This window comes from Saimiri boliviensis, chromosome 19, assembly GCF_048565385.1.
Source record: "Saimiri boliviensis isolate mSaiBol1 chromosome 19, mSaiBol1.pri, whole genome shotgun sequence".
In the NCBI taxonomy this organism is placed as follows: domain Eukaryota; kingdom Metazoa; phylum Chordata; class Mammalia; order Primates; family Cebidae; genus Saimiri; species Saimiri boliviensis.
The window spans coordinates 17,108,330-17,129,653 of NC_133467.1; the positions used below are offsets into that span (position 1 = coordinate 17,108,330).

Consider the following 21,324-nt stretch of genomic DNA (forward strand, 5'->3'; position numbering starts at 1 on the left):
TGGGGGAGGGTTAGTGGCCTCTCCATTCTCCTTTCATCTCTGTGACTTGGACCTCAGAAGGAGCTGATGACGGAATGTTATCAGATAATCACTCTCTGCTGGACTCATGTGGGGCAAAGCTGTCCTTAAAAAGTCAAACAAAAGTGCTCTAGTGTATGTGGCCAAAGTTGGAAACCAAAACCACCACCCTACTGAAAATAGGTCATTGATTTTCCTCAAATTTGGCCTACAATTCCTCTCTCTCTAAGAGAATTATCATGCTGCCAAGTTTAAAGGTTTATGACTGCAACCATTTGGGGGCAATAAGGTGAAATATCTTAAAATAGGTCAAAGATCTTTACATATGCCTCCCCGACTCCTACTCCCGTCTTACAATGAATGAAATCCTGAAGGGTGGCTTTTTTTTTCCCCCTTTTACCTCAGGAACAAAAATAGAATGCAATGTCTACATGAAGCTTATGTGTATGGTATGTGTGTTCACATATCTGTGAGTATAATTTCTCTTCAGGATTAGGAAGGGAGACATGAGATATGAGAAATGACTGGGAGAGGTGAAAAAGGTAAAAGTGGCTTTTCTTTCTTTTGACTCTCAGAAACCTCCTAATTGCCAAATTTAAAAGGTGTTTGCAGAGTTAACCTGACTTTTCTAGCAGCATGTAACATTGGAGTCACTGCTCTTCCTGAAATGCATTCTTTCATCCAACAGCTGTGGAATGACTGAGTGAGCATTTATTATGTGTCAAGAACTAGGGATACAGTGAGAGATGAAGAATCTACTTCCTCCAGATAATGGACTATTTTCCAGCATCCCTTCTCCGGCTAGTTCTTCTGTTCTCATCAGGTGGACCCCAGCCTGCCGTATTTGGAAGACTCCCTAGGGGTTCTGAACTCCCACATGATTCATTAGTATCCATACAGTAATGTCTCCCAAGTTTACATCTCAAGCCCAGGTCTCACACCTGACCTCCAGAACTGGATGTGTGTGTGCAGGTACAAGCATTGTTGAATTTGCTGAAAAATTAAATAGGCACTGCATGCTCATTGCAGTAAGTGAAACAATACAGGGGCCTAAGGGGACAGTAATTATTTCTTTTTTCCCTCCTCAGTTTCGCTTCTCAGAAGGAGGAATGTTAACAGCTTAATACACGTCTAAAGACATGCAACTTTCTCCATCCATACTCATACAAATCTCTCCATTTGTTTGTTTAGATGTAATATACATGTGAACATTTCTACGTAAATTTCCCATAGGCGTATTAATCCCAATGCATCTTATATTTGTATGTTAGACTCAAACTTCTATGACCTTAGTTAACATTTTCCTTGCTTTGACCCTGGGATCATGCAACAGCTTCCTAGCTCATCAATTTACCACCACCACACCCCTCTCAGCAAATCATATCCATCTTTTTTCCCCTCATAGCTATTGTTCTAAAATGCAAATTTGATCTGCTTAAAATTCTTCAGTAGCTCTTCATTGCTCATGTTAAGAAAAGTGTGGCTAGGCGTGGTGGCTCACACCTGTAATTCCAGCACTTTGGGAGGCCAAGGTGGGCGGATCACCTGAGGTCAGGAGTTCAAGACCAGCATGACCAGTATGGTGAAATCCCATCTCTAAAGAAAAAAAAAGAAGGAGAAAAATAAGAAGAAAAGTATAAACACCTTTTTCTTGATTTCAAGGCCTTTAGGACCTAGCTTCCATCTCTCTAGTTTTAGTTCTCGTCACATCCGCATATCTCATCACCTGCTCTTCATCCAGCACACCTTATTTCCCATCCAATTCATTCAAGGATTCAGGTACATTCTATGGTCTCTCTTTTCTCTGTCCCTTTTGCATATGCTCTCCTTTCTTTTTTGGTGGGTATGCGTCTTGTTCTGCTTGAGTGCCGTAACATAAAGTCTGGGTGGCTTAAACAACTGAAATTTATTTTCTCACAGTTGTAGAGGCTGGCTTGCAGCCTGGCTTGCAGACAGCCACCATCTCACTATGTCTTCACATGGCTTCTCTCTCTGTTTTTAAAAAACCACGCCCTATCAGATCAGGATCTGATATGGTTTAGGTCTGTGACCCACTCAAATCTCATGTTCAACAGTAATCCCCAACCTGGAGGGGGGGTGTGGTTGGGAGGTGATTGGATCATAAAGGTAGGCCCTTCATCAATGGTTTAGCACCATCCCTTTGGTGCTGTTCTCATGCTAGTGAGTGCATTCTTGTGAGATCTCGTTGTTTAAAAGTGTGTAGCACCTCCCACTTTGCTCTCTGGCTTTTGCTCTGGCCATGTGAGACACCTTGCTCCCCATTTGCCTTCTGCCATGACTGGAAGCTTCCTAAGTCCTCCCCAGAAGCAGAAGCCAATGTGCTTCCTATTTCCTATACAGCCTGCAAAATTGTGAACCCATTAAACCTCTTTTCTTTATAAATTACCCAGTGTCCGGCATTTCTTTACAGCAATGTAAGAATGGACTAATACAGGGCCCAAAATTCTCACCTCATTCCACCTTAATTACCTCCTAAAAACTCTCTCTCTAGACACAGTCACATTCCAGAGTTGGGGCTCCAACAGATGAACCGGGTTGCGGGGGAGCAATTCAGTTCATAGCAGGATGGGATGATTTTTTTCTTCTTTTCAGCACAGAAATTACGAGGGGGTTCTCTGAACCAGATTTCCTGGGTTTGAATCCTTCTGCTATTTACTCTCTAAATGACTTGGAGCAAATACTTAACCTCTGTTTCAGTTTCCCCTCCTGCAATGATTCTCAAGCATGTGTGTACATCAGACTCCACCAAGGGGCATATTAAAACACAGGTAACTATAGCACACCCAAAGAGCTTTTGAGTCAATAGGTCTGAGGTGGGGGCTAAGAATTTCCATTTCTTTTTCTTTTCTTTCTTTCTTTCCTTTTTTTTTTTTTTTTGAGATGGAGTTTCATTCTTGTCACCCAGGCTGGAATGCAATGGTGTAATCTCAGCTCACTGCCACCTCTGCCTCCCAGGTTCAAGTGATTCTCCCACGTCAGCCTCCCGAGTAGCTGGGATTACAGGTGCCCATCAACATACCCAGCTAATTTTTGTATTTTTTAGTAGAGATGGGGTTTCACAATGTTGGCCAAGCTGGTCTTGAACTCCTGACCTCAGGTGATCCACACACTTTGGCCTCCCAGAGTGCTAGGATTACAGGTGTGGGCCACCGCTCCCAGCCTAGAATCACCTTTTAAGCCTCATGGATACCTGGGCCCCTCCTTAAACCAATCAGTGCAGAATCTCTGCCTGAGCACTGGTAAGCATCAAAGTTCATTAGGTGAGTCTCAAGTATATACAGGTTGAACCAACTGAGCTAGAAAAATGCGATTCGTCGAAATGCACATTTCATTCAACATTATCAGTCATCGTCCTGACCATGAATTTGTTTCTCTTATCCTACTACAAATTGCCAGCTTTGAGCAGTTTTGAAAAGGGGTAAATAGAGAAATTAGCATTTGTAGAGCACTTTACAGTTTTCAAAGCATTTTCATATTCAGTGTGTCATCAGAATCTTAAAATAACCCAGGGAAGAAGGTATCATTATTCTTTACAAATGCTTTGAGGCAACAGCCCAGAGAGGGGAGTACACCAAATCCTTTTAAAAGAAGCAACGAATCAGCAAAATGCCATCTGCCAGGTTTTTTTGCTCTTGGCCTATCTGTTACCAACAATGCTACCTACGGGGCATTTTTGCTGTTCATCCATGACTTGGCCCCCACACGTTTTTTTTCCACTTGGCATTTGGTGTGTTTTGTTCCCCACTGCTCCGTGACTTCTGCTTTGCCCCTTGATATCCCGAGATTGGCTTGGCTCTCTGTCAGCTGCTTTTCAGGGACTGACTCCCTCCCAACTTGTGAGCATTGGTGTCGGTTTGACTTTGCTTGAGCCAGAGGAGTTAAATAACTTGCCTAAAGTCACAAAATCGGTGAGTGGCAGTTGAAGATTCAAACTCAGTTGAAATAAGAAACAACATAGGAAGACTAAGTGCTTTGAGGTTGAGAGGGGTCACCGAAGAGTGAGAAAAAAATCCTAAAAGGAAAGGCAGGATGCTAGATGCATGCTTTATCCTTAGCATGTCTGCCTCCAGCTGCTCCTGAGTATGTGAGCCTAAGATTAGGCTATAAAATAGTAACAATCTTTGCAAAATATGCCAGAACTGAAACATCCAAAAGGAGAATTTTGCTTATCACAAAAGTCCCTTAGGTACACTGTTTTATTACAGGGATATGGCAATGACCCATTAATATTTTTGGAAGTGCCTCCAAAACCCAAAGCACATTCTTGTAAATATAATTAATGGTGTCAAATATTTGTCCTTTGAGAGAATAATTTATATTTAGATAAAAAGTCATTTAGAACCAAATATAATGACTAACAAAGAGGACAGTGAAGATGAGTGGGCTTTATTTAGAAAAAACTCAGGACTGTGAGCTTTCTAAGGGTGGTGAACATGTCAGTTTTTAAGTTTTATACCCGCAGGTCCTGCCATCTTCCTTGCCATACAATAGATGATTGAGAAATACTTGGTGAAACAATGAGAAAATTAATGAATGAGTGGAAATTATTTTGTTATGAGGCCTGGAAGATGATGTCTTAAAAAGAAAATCCCCAAAATTTCCAACTAGTAGAATATCACTGGAGAGAGTGCAGAGCTTCTTAAGGGGACCAGAGACTACTGGGTCACACAGGCCCTGATAAGTATGCTTCACACTCATGTGCACACAGGCACACACACACAGTCTCATCACTGAATAGCCCTACATTTTCTATCCTTATGCAAATGTGTATGAGACACCCATAAATGTATGGAAAGAGAGTTAAATCTTCTTAGTCATGGGTAGCTGTTCAGGAGAGAGGGAAAAAAAATGAAGACTTATTAAAATCAAAAGGGGATAGAAGGAGATTTGGTACACTAAATGGTTAGACACAAGGTTTTGCCTGCAAATTAAGAATGTATCTCATTTCCATTCCTGATACCAGGCAAATAAACATTTCTCATCTTGTGATCCTGTCCATTTAAAATATGGATGTCCTTTTCAAGCACAGTCCAAGATATAGTCCAGTGTCCTCGTCTGCACCCAGGTTCTCAGAACCATTCGCTTGGCAGAAAGAACTTCATTATCTCTCCTCTTTGGATGATGGATAACAAAACAATGGCAGAGTGAAATATCCTGTTCGTGGAAGGAACCAGGACTAAGATCATGTCATGTAAAAAGATTTTTAAGGTGTTGGAATAGAAAATCTGTTTTCCTACAAGTTGCTTTAAAAATGTTATTGAGAAAACCAGAAAACAAAAAGCCTCCCATAATCTCTCCTATTGAATAATGACAGGAGATACAGAATCTCACTCTTGTTCCTTTCTACATGATACAAACAATAAGAAATACAGCCAAACATCTCAGAGACATATTAGCATCGTTGTGTGTCAGTGTCTGTCTAGCTCTAATACCAGCATTTCCATTGCAACAATGTAACAGTTCAGGGCCATGGATTGGAAAGAATGGGAACTGGGTTCCAGCTGCTACTTGCCACTTTTCTCAAGAACTAGTTCAGTGACCTTGAGCAAGTCACCCTCCTAAACAAGTTATTCCCCTGAGGTTTTGCTCCCTCCTGAATAAAATGAGAAGATTAGAACATACCATAGCTGGGTTTCTTCCCAACACCGACAGCCATTTTTTTTTTTTTTTTTTTTGAGATGGAGTCTCGCTGTGTCGCCAGGCTGGAGTGCAGTGGCACAATCTCGGCTCACTGCAACCTCTGCCTCCCTAGTTCAAATGATTCTCCTGCCTCGGCCTCCTGAGTAGCTGGGACTACAGGTGCCTGCCACCACGCCCAGCTGATTTTTGTATTTTCAGTAGAGACGGGGTTTCACCATGTTGACCAGGATGGTCTTGATCTTCTGACCTCGAGATCTACCCGCCTCGGCCTCCCAAAGTGCTGGGATTACAGGTATGAGCCACCACACCTCACCCAACAGCTTTTTTAAACACAGTTTCACAATGTGATGGGAAAGACAAGCACAGAACCATACAATTCTATAAATGTCCCAATGCCTGCTGTAAAGACCTCAGCCTGCGGTGTGGGCATGTGCTGGACATAGCAGGGTTTTCTCTGTTAAATTCTACCTGAGGAATGCTTTAGTGGCATGGCTCAAGTTCAAGAAATGGCACTCTTTTATTTCCTTCTTCATGCTAAGAGAGACAAATACGGCCAGGCGCGGTGGCTCACGCCTATAATCCCAGAACTTTGGGAGGCCGATACAGTTGGATCACGAGGTCAAGAGATCGAGACCATCCTGGTCAACATGATGAAACCCTGTCTCTACTAAAAATACAAAAATTAGCTGGGCATGGTGGTGCATGCCTGTAGTCCCAGCTACTCGGGAGGCTGAGGCAGAATTGCTTGAACCCAAGAATGGAGGTTGCAGTGAGCCAAGATCACGCCACTGCACTCCAGCATGGGTAACAAGAGGGAAACTCTGTCTCAAAAAAAAAAGAGAGACAGATACAAATTTTGTAAAATCACTTAATGAAGGGGAAAATAAAAATTTATTGCAATTATATGGTTCCTGAAGGTTCTTCTAATTGAATTACCCAGATGCCTGTTGGGCATTCCTGGCCACATCCCCTATAATTCCATTAGTATTACCTCTTTGGATCCTATAAATGCGGTTAACATAAGGCAGACATTTGCTTTCAATAAGATAACACAGATGATTTTTGTCTAATTGTCTCTCTAGTCCCTCCCCCTCACAGCCTAAGAAATAGCTTGCAATTGCTCAGATACAGGCATTTATTATTGCTGATCAAAACTGTTTGGAAACATGACAGTGCTATTGGGAGCTTTGGATTCTTCCTTTCATCATCACATATTCATGGCTTAGACTGTAGGGTAGGTGAAACAAATGGTTTGTAATGAGATCTTCATCATTAAAACAGATAGAAAGGGAGAAGAAACAGCCCCAGTTTTTACCACACTGCCTGTCTTTACGGCCAAGGTGGGTTTACTTCTCTGTGGTTCCTTTACCCCACATGGGTAGTGGTTTGCTATTGTGGGGTCCTTATGTTCAATGTAATGGATTCACCATACGCTCCTTGCAGGCTGTCTCCTTCTTCAGTCAAATTTTACTTATTCTTATGCTACTCAACCTTAGATCATTCCTAAATCTAGTCTATGTTTTAGTTATTTGAGATATTGGCTTCTTTACTGGCCAACAGTTTTCAACTATCTGACTGTGTATTCATTTCAGTGTATTGGCAGAACAGGATAAAACTTAATCTATTTCGCCTTTGTTCATTGTTCTAATGAGATATTTGTAGAAAGGGTTGGGTAAAATAAGTTTTAAGTGTTCTGTGAGTTACATTTCTTCAGGTTCTCACTCACCACTATAAATAATCCAAAATTGAGCTTAAGGTCTGGCCATTGGTCTTTGGTAGTAATAAAAGTTGAAACTCAGCTGTACCAGGGAGATGAGTGATATTCTTAATAAGACTAAAGCCAGGATGGGCTCATTTCCTCTCCACAAACCAACATATATGCATAGATTCAGGCAGTGGGAAGGGAAAAAAATAAATTAGACTGAGTTGGAGACCCAATAGCTTTCATAGTGGTCTCTCTAATCTCACACCTATATTTCTGTAAATCACTTCCTTCTTAGACTAATCCTTTGATAATTCCCAGGCCCATTCATCTACAGCAGAAGTCGGCATGCCCTGGTACACTGAGAGACATGACACGACATGCAGTGGGCCATCAGCTAAAAAACCTGGGTGTCTTATCTCTATCGCAAAAAGTCAACCTTTTTCTTGTTAAAGGAGATTCAAATCAGAACTTAGCTCTTAATTTTAGGAGACTGATGAAGATTCACCACTGAAGATGAGAAGTAACAAGAGGAAATTAGGTTTACAGGAGACCCCTATTATGTCTGCTCATAGCAGAGCAATTATTGGAATAATTGCTCCACTGTGAACACGAATCCCACACTTAAGATGTTTCCCATTATTTTCATTATTCCAATTGATTGATGCCACTTCTAAACCAATTTGAAAGAAATATGGTCTTTCATTGTATTCTTTTATTTTTAATGTGAGGTTAAATCAAGGTATGTGTTAAAAAAACACAAGAAGAAATACGTATTTTATACAATGTAGAAATAGATCTTCTCTTAGTAAGGACTATTCATTGTACATTTCTAGCTTAAAAATCTGTAGCTGGAGAACTGTACATTACTGGGTTTCCAGTCTAAGTCCCTTCTGCACACATTAGAGGTGAAAGACACATGAATCAAATGAACCAAATTTAGGAAGGGACTGCCAGGGCCAGGTGCGGCAGCTCCACCCTGCAATCCTCACACTGTGGGAGGCCAAGGCGGGTAGATCACGAGGTCAGGGGATCGAGACCAGCCTGGCCAACATTGCGGAATCCCATCTCTATTAAAGATACAAAAAAATTAGCCAGGCATGGTGGTGGGTGCCTGTAGTCCCAGCTACTCAGGAGGCTGAGGCAGGAGAATCACTTCAACCCAGGAGGTGGAGGTTGCAGTGAGCTGAGATCGTGCTATTGCATTCCAGCCTGGGCAACAGGGTGAGACTCTTATCTCAAAAAAAAAAAAAAAAAAGAGAGAGAGAGAGAGAGAAAGAAAAAAGAAAGGGACTGTCTGGCCATTAAGTCCTGTCTCCCCAAGGGCTACTGCAGTTTGTTCTCATTCACATATTCTCTGGAGTCTCATGCAGTTTAGCTTGAGATGTATTAAGCAATGGATTTCCCAGAGGAAGAGCACTAGATAACAGAGCTTGCCATTAAAAAGCATTCCCAAACCAAGACTGAACTGTCCTCTGAAATTTAGCCTCAGAAATGCTCTATGTGCAAATCGCCACTTAATTCAGTTAGATAGCGCTTTTTAGCATTGAGATCCTAGGTGTGTAAACTACCCCTGTGGTTGAGAAGCCAATAAAGGCATCATACTTTCCTGGAGGGACAATGCTCTCTGGAGAGTTGATGACACAGCCAAGGCCCTTTGCAATATGAATGTGTTGGGGTATTTCTCTTGACTGTTGAGGGAAATACCGGTCTTTTGCATTGATTTAGGATGATGTGATAATAAGGGCTCACATTTATAGACCAAGCGACTGTGCTAAGCCCTAAGTTGTCTTATTAGTCCTCACCATAACCCTATGAGGGAGATACACAAAGATCATCTACATTCTCTAAATGAAGAGGCTTAGATCTGTTAAAATGACTCACCCACAATCACACAACTAATGAAGCCCAGAACCGAAACCAGGCAATCTGACCCTGAATTCTGTTCTCTCAACCATATCCGACTGCATATCACTTTGCCTGAATCCAAGCAGACAGACTGGGGACCCAACACTCACTTCCTGTCCTGTGAAACAAAGGTCCATTCTTGAAGAACTATCAGGAGGGTCCAGTTTGCCTATAGCTGCTCCAAAGAGGGATCTAACTCCCCCTTTTACTTACTCCCACCAGGGGAACAAGGAGAGGAGAGAATGGGAGACTGCCAACCTCAACAGATGGTACGTAGGCTGTTTTGGAGATGGAAAGAGGGAGATTTTTTGCTGGCTGACAAAGAACAAGAGAAAGAGATTGCAGAGAAGTGTGACATAAGCAGAAAGAGCTAAACTTGAAATATATGTGGAAGAGAGCAAGACTGAGGGATAGGGACTGCTCTAGGGGACAGATGGGTAAATAGAATTGAAAGGACATGTTTTAAATGTCACATAACTCCAGCCTAGTGAGAAAAAGTGAGTGAGGAGAAAGACAGGTTCAGAAACAAGAGGAGAGAGTTCCTCCCCACAGAGTGTTTGAAGCTTCTCAGCTGAAAGATTGGAGATATTTATGGAGGGTTCCCCCATATAAAGAGTTAGGGATTTATATTTAATTCTGAAGGCAACTTGCCCGTCATTCTAGTGTGGAGTCAGCCTAGCAGAAAAGAAAAGATGGGGATAGTCTGAGGAAGCTGGAATTTTATCAGGCCTTGCCGATTGTTAACTGAGTTCCAGAAAGGAGGACAACGAGATGTAAGGGAATTTCTGTTCAGTTGAAACTTACAGATACACCACCTGTTACCAAGCTCCATGGACCCTCCTCGGTCTTGGCTGAGAGCACACTGATGGTGTGATCAGTGTCCCACATACTCCCCTTTCCTTTTTGCTGGCAAGCCAATTTTAAATTATTTATTCACATGACTTAACATTAAGATGGTTTATTCATGAGATTGCCTTAGAAGAGAGGAGACAGATAACCTGCTTTAGTGACAGTCTCTCTGGAGAGTGGCAGCTGCACAATGTGTTACTTCATCAGGCTCTATGTGGACAAAACATCTCAACGTAGAGGCCTCTGTTTAAAGTAATAATCAATGTTACCTAGTTCCCAAGTTGAGAAGTATTTATATTGCTGGAGGTAAAAGATCAAAAGATGTCTTAGCTCCAGCCAGGGTTTAGTCTATGTTCAGAACAGATTTGTAACTCTGATTGTTTGGATCTGTAACAAGCCTAAAAGTAAATGACAAGCCTACAGGTAATTTACCATTGTTGGCTATGGCCCTTTTCTGGAAGAGCGTGACAGTGATCAAATGATTCATTCTGTCACCTCTCTACAACATTCACTATGGACAGAGGCTTGGACAGAGGCAGGGTCATCCTGAACCCTATTCTGGGAGGTTTGGTCATTGAAGGTACCAGTTACCAAGTGGACCTCGTTAACAAACAAGTCTGACCTATCAAATGACTCCATGGCAGAAAATCTTATAAACTGCATCATAAGAAAATCCCAGGAGGCTGAGACAGGAGAATTGCTTGAACCCAGGAGGCGGAAGTTGCAATAAGCCGAGATCCGGCCACTGCACTCCAGCCTGGGTGACAGAGCAAGACTCTGTCTCCAAAAAGAAAGAAAGAAAGAAGGAAAGAAAATCCCAAGTACCTTTTTATTCAGCTTCCTTTATTAACATGGTCCTTGGGTGTTCAGAATCAAATCTTACTTCCTTAGTCATTTGGGTTTTCAGAATCAAGTCTAACGGAAACTATTGCTTTCAATTAAGATCATACAATGTATAATCACAAGTCTTAACTGCATTAAGATCTTTAAAATATTTTGTCATAGTTAGGACTGCATTAAAGACATTAAGTGTGTCTCTCCCTCATCTTCCTGTATCCCAGCCTTCTTTACCTCTCCAAGAATCCTCCTGAACTACTGATTTCTCTGCTATTACTGCGTACCTTGTCTTGAGTTAACTTGAAAATATCAAGTGAATGAAACTTAGAAAATATGAGTGTTTTACAAAGGCATGGGTGGATAGGGTGAGTTTTACTATAAACCTATACACTGCAGTTTCTGTTTTTTTTTTTAAAACTCTCAGGAAAGATAGGTGTGGGCTTATTTTCTATAAACAATTACTGAGTTTTTAACCTACGCATATTACTGAGTAGGGAGCTCTGTGAATGAACAAAAATGTCAAGTGTAATATACTCTAAATTCTCAAGAAGCCTACCGTGGGAAAAAACACACATACCTCAAAAGCTGAAGTAATGTAAGAGTGAAACACATCTAAGAGTATCATGGGGCAGTTACTAGAAAAAAAATGTATTAATTTTCCACTGTATGGAAATTATCCAGTTATCTACATGGCTCATCCTCCCACCTTCATCCTCTAGTCTTTGCTAAAGTGTCACCTCTTCCTTGAGGTCTACCCTGATCACCCCATTTAATTAATTCTGAAACCCTTCTCCAGGGCTCTAATCTTCTTTGCTATATATATATTTTTCCATTGAACTTACCACCTTCTAACAACAAATACAACTCATTAATTATTATTATTTTTTTGTTTATTGTTTGTCTTCGGCAAACAAAACATAGGCTTGACAAGGGCAGGGATGCTACTTTCTGTCTGTTTTATTACTGCTCTTTCCCTGGCTCTTAGAAAGTGGCCGGCACCTCGAAAGAACTCAATAAATATTTGCTATTCTTGTTATATGAGCTTGAAATTGAACTGGATGGAATGAATATGAAGCTGAGTAAGTTACAGTACCTGCTGTAAGGAAGTCACAAAATGGTGCTAACTAGACAGATAACAATAACAACAGCAAGAATGATAGTTGTTATTTATCAAGCAATTATGGGCCAGTCGCTGTGCATAGCTTGTTTCACTATTTCATTGAATTTTCACAATAATACTTTGAGATAGATATTATCTTGACTTTATTGGTAAGAAAACAGAGGCTCAGAAAATTTAAATCTTTGGCCCTAGGTAACACAGCAAGAAAACAGTTGTGCTGGAATTTTAGCTCAAGACTCTCTCACTCCAGAATCTATGGATTGTTTTTAATCTTTTAAATTATAAAACATTTCCAAACATATACAAAAATAGAAAAAAATCCTATGGTGAATTCCTCTGTACCTATCATTTAGCTTCAACCAGCAATGATGAATCCGTGGCCAACCTGGTTTTGAGAGCTCATAGTCCTAACTACCTGCTATATAATTAAGTAAGTGGAATTCACTGTGTAAGAGCAGAACAAGAGTGGATGGAAGTCAATACACCTGAGTGGTTGAGAGGCCTTCACGAGGCCTGCTTTGGTTAAATGCCCCCTTCTCCTCCTTGCAAGCTGATCCTCAGGCTTCATATGAAGCTCCAGAAGCTGTGAGACTCTGTCCTCACTTTGTACCTGACCCTGCCCTCAAGATGTGTGAGGTCTGAGTCAAAGGAAAATGGCATAAGAAGGATCCATTTTTGCAAATGAATCAGCTTAGTTTGGGAAGATAAAAACTTCTGCTCTTCTTCATCATTGCCAAAAGGTCTGGATCCAGAGGAACAAGTTCATAAAGTAGCCAAGGATGAAGACCAAGGACCAAGACCAGATAGCTCAATCTATGCTTCTGGGACTGGTGGCTGATGATAAGCCCGCCAGCCTGGATGTGCCATAAGCATTTTCTGTTAGGTGCGGTGGGTGGGGAGTAGGGGGAACCATGTACAAGGGTAGGAAAGAGTTGAGTTAGGCCACAACGTTTGAGGTAGAAGGGGAAAAGGCACTGGGAAGGCTGATTTTCCAAAGATCTTGATAGGCTTTGAAATGGTTCTTTCTAAGCATCCATCACTGCAGAGCCAGACCTCAGGTGTCCCTCCTGCCACTTCTGCTCCTCAGATCCTTTCTAAATGGCGGAGAGGAAGAATTGGCAGTTTGGATCAGACAGATCTGACTTAGGCTTGGACTCTGCCTCTCCCACTTGTGTAATCTCAGACCAAGAGCGAACTTGCCTAAATCGCCATTAAAACGGGCTTATCGTTTAGTTCATATTTGTGGACTGTCTGAAATGATGCCTGGAATGTGTTGGTTCTTTGAGAAATGCTCCCTCAGGGTCATGTGATACTTCTCCAGCATTTGTTAACGAAGAAGATGCAATGTTCCCAGTGGGATACGCCTACAACTAGTATTACTCATATTTTTACAAAGGAGGAAATTAAAGTAACCGAGAATCCTGGTTGGATTATAAGGCCCAGTAACCCACATCCCCCATGCATTTTGGAAGAGATCCAGGATCTGGAAGCCAAGAGTTTTATTCTTCAATTTCCTCTCACTTTCCAGGGTCCTAACTTTGACCTCCATTACCTCTACGTTAATACCTTCAAAGGCACTGACAAGGCGTGACCTCACCCTCAGGACCTGACAGCACAAGAAGCCAAACACCGCCCTGTGCCGAACACTGGAATAAACCATATGTACATACAGGGCTTACAACCATGTTTTAGGTTGGTGCAAAAGTATTTGCAGTTTTGGCCTTTACTTTCAACAGCAAAAAAACCACAATTACTTTTGCACCAACCTAATGGTTATCATTCGTCTATGCTCCCCTCCTGTTTTTTCCCTTTGTATTATGATTAGGAAACTAAGGGGCATAGAGGTGAAGCAAGTTGCCAAAAGCCAAAATTGGAATTGTATCATCCATTGTGCTTGCCCCTTCAGGGACACCTCCTGTGCCCAGGAAAAATGAGAGGGTTGAGAGTGGAGTGGAGTGACAAAGGCCACCCTTCTGTATTCCATATCAAGGTGTCCGCAGGATGGCCAGGTCTTCAACCCCATTTGGGATTTGGTAGGCACAGGATTCTGCACTTAATTGCTATCCATGAATCATCCTTGTCAGGTTGTTTTACTAAGCATATTTTGTGTTTAAGTACAGCAAAATCTTTCAGAGGTTCAGGCAGTCATTATAATAAATTATCTGATGAATAAAGGGCAACGATCACAGGCCCTCATGTATAGAGGAGTATCCTGCAGCATTGAAACAGCATGGCTCCCGAACAGGTTATGTCTTCTGGGAGCTCATTCCTCACTGGCAGTAATTTCCAGAACACTGCTACTAAAGGAGAGGCTGTCTGATAGAGCTGTGAACAGGGCAGCTTCTCAAGGCAGACTGCCTGGGTTCAAGTTCCACTCTGTCACTTCCCACCTTTGTGATCTTTAGGGAATTATGAGCCTTTCAGTGTCTCAGTTTCCTCTTCAGTAAAATGGGAATAATAAAAGTGTCTGACTCATAGGATTGTTCTGAGAATTAAATGAGTTAATGCATATTAAAAACATGAACTAGTGCCTGATAAATATTAAATGCTTGATAAATAATGATTATGTTAAGAAATACTTCTCCAGGCTGTAAGATATCCCACATGGTTATTGATTTCCCTCCAACTCTGCATATACTTTGTTCATTCTGTCCTTTGGAAATTTAATAGAGATAATATGGCTGGGCTGTAATATCACCCTCTTCCTGTAAGTGGTTCCTTCCCCCTTACGGCAGTACTTTCCATACCAAATTCATAGAAATATAGGTGTTTGGCAATAAGATCAAAAAAAAGTTTTAAGGTCAAGATATATTGGAAATACTTGGCTAAACAAAGATAAAACATGTTTCTTAATTGTAGACCTCAGACCCTTCTAACGTGATAAGTGCATTGTGAACCTCTGAGTGCACACGAGGGGATGGGTGCCAAGGAGGACATGTTCTCCAACTTTTCTAATCACAGAATCTTTTTTTCCAACATGACAACCATTAACCACTTAAGCGACATTCATATTCTACCAAACTGAGTATGGGCAACATTTCATTTGGATTGCCTTAAAATGGTATTTCTCAGAGTGTGGTTTGAGTATCAACTGCTTGTTAAAATGCAGTTTTCTGAATCTCACGCAAGACCTACAGAATCAGATTCTCTGGAGGAGGGGCTGGGGATTCTGCATTTTAACACGCTCCCCAGGTGCACATTGCATTTTGAGAATCACTGCCTTAAAGGAAACACATCCCTAATTTCGCAGTTGTATACATCTGGAATCCTGAATACTAAATATACTTAATAGGAAAGATTCTTGTTAACTTTCTAGTAACCCATATCTTAATGAAAATGGGTGTGGTAGGTAGATGATGAGGTATTGGGGTTTTTGCTATTTTATTTTTAACTTCGTAAATCTAAAAATCTTCCCTGTGTTCAGTATTGGGCCAGGGAGCTGGGAAGAAAATGATTTTTTAAAAAGACCCAGATTCTGTCTTCAAAATATTTATAGTTTATAATCTAAAGTAAAGTAGACACACTACTTGGCCTCTTGTCTTAGCATCATTGTAGGGCCTTGGCTGCAGTCATCTTAGTAGCCAAGTTCACATGAGAGACAGATGATTCTAGGAATTAAAGTAGGGAGAGAAGGAATTTATTTTGTAGCCACCAAGATATTGGTTTTGTTTGTTTTTTGCTATCCTGAGGGTTGGGGAGAACCATGTAGTAGGGAACCACATGCACACAAAATCAGATGAAGCAAAGGATGAGAGTGAAGAGTAAGAGGAGGGGAAACCTAATAACTGAATGAATTATGGGGTGGGGGGGGGAACCCTGCTGACTCCGTTCAGTTTAAGGTGAGAAATAACAGGATTAGAATGCCAAATTGCTGAGTTCTACAGACCTAACCATAAACCTCCTCTAAGCTGTTCAGCTTTTTTCCTCTGCAGTCACTTAATTAAATCGTGCCTTGAAAGAAATAAAGTAAAATAAAATAAAAGCCAAAAGCTTTTTTGAATCAAGTAGATTGCATACCATCAGCCTATAAGGAGCTGGGTATCTCCATGTGTATGGGGAGCTGAAAGTGGAAGGACATCAAGATAATAGAGCACTTGTCTCTTTCTTAAGCTTTTCGTAATTATTTCTCATTGAATGTGCCATCTTTGTAGTGTCTTACTTTCATATGCAGCCTCTTTTCCCTAAATAGCAGTAATCAAAAATATGTGGGATTCCCTTTTCAGTGCGATTTATGCAGAACTGTAAACCAGAGGAACCCAAAGCACATTATAAACCGTATTTGAAGTTCAAAAATTATTCCTGTCTCCAACAGGAGGAATGACCAGGGAAAGTTTAACATGGTAGCTCACCAATTCAGTATCCTTTGCACCATCCACACCTTTAAACCAGAAAATATCTTCATAAACTATTCACTTTCTTGAACATAAGCTTGTTTGTTACACTGGTACATTCCCAAGTCTCTTCTCACTGATTTAATGAAAACACAGTGTCTGTGTCCTAAGCTTAGGATCTCTATGATCAAATATCTGACTCCATCACCTGAAGCCATGATGAGTCCATTTTTCCTGTCACTCTCCTCTCCTCCATGCGGCAGGTCTGCCCTTCAAATAAGAACTTAAGCAACTAAAGCCCTAACAAAGTTATTGCTGGCCCTGTCTTCTTCTGTTGTTTGCCTGAGCAAAATCCATCATTACTCTATATGCATATGGCATGTGTCAACTGTTTTAAAATTAGCCAATTTTCCTAAGCATAAAAATGGATTTTTGTCATATCACATGAACTATATATCACAAAAACAAACCAGTTTTTGTTGTGGCTTTTTTCTTTTTTCCAAAATACGTTAAGTCTTTTTAAGTCACTGCCAAATCCATTTTGCTCACTGCATTTGTGAGATACAGTTAAAGAAACCAAGCAGAAAAAGAAAAAGAAAAAAAAAGCTCATACAGTGCCATCACCTGAAAAGAATTCTAGTTCATTACCAAACTAACCACGCCTAGAAGGCTGGATTGCTTCACTCTGCTTTTAAATAATAAATAAATGCTGTATTTATTTATTATTTAAAATGATAATTTACATGAGAGTTAATTTAATTAACATAAGCGTTAATTAAAAATAAACTCTCATGCTGCCCTGCACTGAGAGTTTGAGACTGGGCGAAAATAATAATAATAAAAAAGAACTGTCATTTATGGAGCACTCTACAGATCAGACTTGATGAGTGCTAATTCTGCATTATTTTATTTTATTTCATACTCAAACTAACCCTGTGATGCCTGTGATGTGAGTTGTACGACATCCATTTCACAGACGTGCACCCTGAGGCTAATGTAGTAACTTGGCAAGATCACACAGATGGTACATAGCGGAGCCTGCCAAAGGCTTGAACCCAAGTTCACCACGCCTGAGCCTCTTCTCTCAATGACTATGTTGCCTCATGTGTGAGCAAAAAACCATCAAACTTCTAGAGACATGATATTGAGGCACCAGGTTTCTTCTCTTCATTAAGGCTGTACGGGTGTGTTCTTTAAACATTGTAGATCAGAGCATCCCTCTTTGGGAAATGCTGCTTGAGCCTCTACCTAAAGCCTCCAAACACTGCTAAGCTCAGGAGTGATGCAGCGTATATACAGAATCGGCAGCTGTCTGTTACGGTTCGTTTTGAAGGGCCCACAATTCCTCTCAGAACGGGAAAGCACCATGTCTCACTTGGGTTAAAAATCTGTGAATTTCTCTTTTGAAATGCTCCAGTGTTAATTGGGAGGGCAGCGCATTAAATCATTATTAGTCATTAATACCTTAACACAAATTAGTTGATCAGGTTACTGAGAGGTGTGAAGGGCCCCGAGGGAAAGACATTATCTTGATGGAGGTGGTGGGGAGTTGCCAGAGAGGGCAGTCTCCGGATTGCTGCAGGGGCCGCGTGGCTGCAGGCGGGGAGCCAAGGCGGGCTGGGAGGGGTGGGGCTCGCCGGGAGGAACCGGACCTGGGCTAATCGGCTTAGTTCCAGGCAGGATGGCCTCTGCAGTGTGCCTGTCCCTCCCCGCGCCTCCCCCGCACACGCGCACGCACACGCGGGTCCCCTGCTGTCCCCTTCGGGCTGGCGGGAGTGTACTTACAGGTGAGCTCCCGGCCACTCCTCCTCGGCAACCTCCGGGGCAAGAATCTCGCCTGCGCCTCCGCGGCCGGGGGCTTGTAACACGGCTTGGCGCCTCTAGGGGTCTCCAGTGCCCCGAGGCTTCCGGAGGAGGCCGCCCTCGCCCTGCCGTCCGGCCCTCGCGGCTCCCGTCCCAGACGTCGCAGACGGCGGAAAGGAGAGGCGCGTCCCGGCGGCACGACGGCCGTCAGCCACCTGCCCCTGCTCGTGCCTGACGACGCGCTGCTGCTGAACGGCTGAACGCCGAGTGCGGGGGAGGCAGACACGAGCTGCCCCCGCAGCCCTCGCCGAGTGCTTAGGCTTTTCTAGGCCTCAAGGGGGTTTCAAGGACTTCCCTCTGCGTCCCCGCCGCGCACTCTGACAGTAAGCCCAGTCGTCCCTCGCCCCGGGCCGCCAGACTCCAAGCCAGCAGGAGTCGCCGCCCGGGCAAGGCCTGGCAGCCCTTGTGGTCGCCATGCGGCCCGAAGCAGAGCCAGAGACGGGCAGGCCCCGGTCCCCAGCTCCCCGCTGCCTGCCGCTGGGCCTGATGCTCGGCCCGCCCTGAGCTGGGGCTCCCTGCAAGGAGGACCGCTGCCTTCGTTCTGGGAGACCTGGGTGCCCTAATGAAAACAGAAGAAAAACAATCACAACTGAGGAGTACTGGGAAAAAAGAAACTTTGAGCGAGACACTGTTCCTCCCAATCCACCGTTTAAGAGGCTGCAGGAGTTGACGGCCAACTGCGACACGGGTTTGAATCCCAACTCCACTATTGACTCGCTGTGAGATCCTGAGCAATTGACTTAACCTCTCTGTACCCCTCCTTTTTTTTTTTTTCTCATCTTCGAAACGAGAATAATAGTATCTACTTCGTAGAGAGTTGCTAGACTTGAAAGAGATCTCACAGTGCAGACTCAAGCATCTAGTACAGTGCCTGGCACACAGCAGGCGCTCATTCACAGACATTGAACTCCTTGCATTTTCAATTACTGAGAACAAGGGAGAACAACAGTAATTGATCCTAGTCTCACGGAACTTCGCAGATGTGTCTGGGTGAGTGAAAGTCTTCTATTTTAAAATCAATGTTAATATGTCACCTGTGATTTTAAATGAATCACGAGTTTTGCTTTTTAAAGGACTTCTGCAGCGAATATCAATGTGTTTTGAATAGCATTAGGTTCTAAGGAGTTTCCCCTGGGAACACTTGTGGGTGAGAAAAGAGAGACAGGTGGCAGAGCTCCAGACCCCCCAGGCCTGCTCCAACCAGAGAGTTCCCATTTAATCTGCTTTATATATTGGGGTTCTTGGTAAGGGTTTATTGATTAAAGTCTTCCACTGCTGTTTTGAAAGGTGAAAACCACCGTGAATATGTCCTTGTACAATTCAGGGAAACCTTTTCCTCCAAGGTTAATGACGCTCAACTCTGCTATTTGTCAATCATTGTCTTTAAACTTTACAATTTTTGTGGTTATAAGGTGTAATAGCCATTTTACTAGGTGGGGATACTGAGGCTGACAGAGGTCACACATAGCTGAGGCCACACAGTGGGCAAGTGACCATGACCAGGTTGATGCCCAGGTTTGTCTCACCCAAAATCACCCATCCCACTGACCCTCAGAGCCACCCAGGGTGGAAGACAGAGAACATGGTTCAGGGGCAAGAGCCCAGAGTCTGAATGTTGGTTGCTCCTCTGTGCTTTCCCTTCCTTAGTTTCCAGATGCGAAACAGGAATAATACTTCCTAAGGTTGTAATAAAAATTAAATTAGATAATATAAGTAAAAATGAACCTAGTCCAAGTTTTATCATAAAATCGGCATTGGGAACATATTAAATATGTATGAACTTGTCCCACCCATTTCATCTGCTCTCCAAATCATTTCTTTAACCTTTTATTGTAAGAAATATTCATACAGAAGGTATAGATGCATGCATGTGTACATATGGGGTGTGCATCTGTGTGTGAATACATATGTCCGTATGTGTGTATAGATATAAAATTGTAGAGCAAACCTGCCCTCAGGTCAAGAAACATATGTTATTTATTTATTTGTTTATATTGTTATTTTTCTGGATACCATAGTAATAAAGAATGTGGGCTCCAGGTCTAAACTTGAATAGAATGCCAGCCCCACCTAGTTAACTATCTGTGTGGCCTTGGGCAAGTTGCTTATCCTCTCTGGGCTTTCAATTCCTCACCTACAAAATAACATACTTACCTTATAGGATCAAATGAGTTTATTTGTGTAAAACTTCAGTACAGGGTCTGCCTGAACCTTACGTACTATTAAGGTGTCAGCTATTATCGGCGATGTGCATAAGAATCATGATCATAACCATATCTTCTGTCTAGAATGGAAGCAACTTGAGGGCAGATCTTTTATCTGTGTTGCTATTGGCTGAATCTTCAATGCCTAAGAATAGGACCCAGCACTACACACTGTTAATAATATACTGAATATACACAATGAATCTTTTCAGAGAAGTATGTCTTAGAACCTCGATCCCAGCCCTGTTGCTTGGTGCAGGAGATGGCCGTATCAACAAGTCAGAATAGTGTGGTGAGTACAGAGCAAAAACAGAATTTGAACAAGATGTGTAGGAGTCTAGAGTGGGAGGCAATTAATTCTGTCCCAGAGTCTCTGAGAAGCCTTCACAGAGGGATACTATTTACAGAGTTTCGAAGCTCAGTAACCCTTCAGGAAGCAGAGAATAGGACAGGGGAAGATTCTGCAGGAAAACAACCAAGGACCTTTAGGGCTCCAGAGCACTGAGGGAGCTGCCTGGCGTTTGAAGTGGCTGCTGTGAGAAGGGGGAGGTGGAAAAGATGCACAGAGGGGCTATTGGACCAGCTCAGGAAGGAGCTCCTGTTTGTCATGCTAAGCAACTTGTTATTCTGACAGTAGAGTCACTGGAGAATTACAGTAAGTGGAAAAGCATAGTCAAATTTACCATTTTGAAAGATCATCCTGGCTGCAGGGAAGAGACTGGATTGGCTAGCCCTCAAGAAAATAGATACGGAGATCAAGTCCTGGGAAGATGCTGGAGAAAAGGGTGAGAGCCTGGCATCAGAAAGTGGCAGGAGGGGTGAGGAGAGGGT

At 42.4% G+C, this 21,324-nt stretch overlaps 2 protein-coding genes across 3 annotated transcripts in view; one reads left to right on the forward strand and one right to left on the reverse strand.

Moving 5' to 3' along the window:
- BRINP2 (BMP/retinoic acid inducible neural specific 2) overlaps positions 1 to 21,324 on the reverse strand; it is a 111,397-nt gene that overhangs the window by 82,774 nt on the left and 7,299 nt on the right. The window contains exon 1 of one of the 2 annotated variants that reach the window (XM_074389835.1): positions 18,212 to 18,383. The exons of the other annotated variant lie outside the window; for it this stretch is intronic. The gene's annotated coding sequence lies outside the window, so the exon portion shown is untranslated. Of the gene's footprint in view, positions 1 to 18,211; positions 18,384 to 21,324 lie in introns of those variants that run through there. 2 annotated transcript variants of the gene reach the window in all.
- ASTN1 (astrotactin 1) overlaps positions 18,605 to 21,324 on the forward strand; it is a 318,993-nt gene continuing 316,273 nt past the window's right edge. Inside the window, exon 1 of the mRNA XM_074389834.1 lies at positions 18,605 to 19,279. Within this exon, the coding sequence (XP_074245935.1) occupies positions 19,270 to 19,279 (10 nt within the window). The 5' untranslated portion in view covers positions 18,605 to 19,269. The remainder of the gene's footprint in view (positions 19,280 to 21,324) is intronic.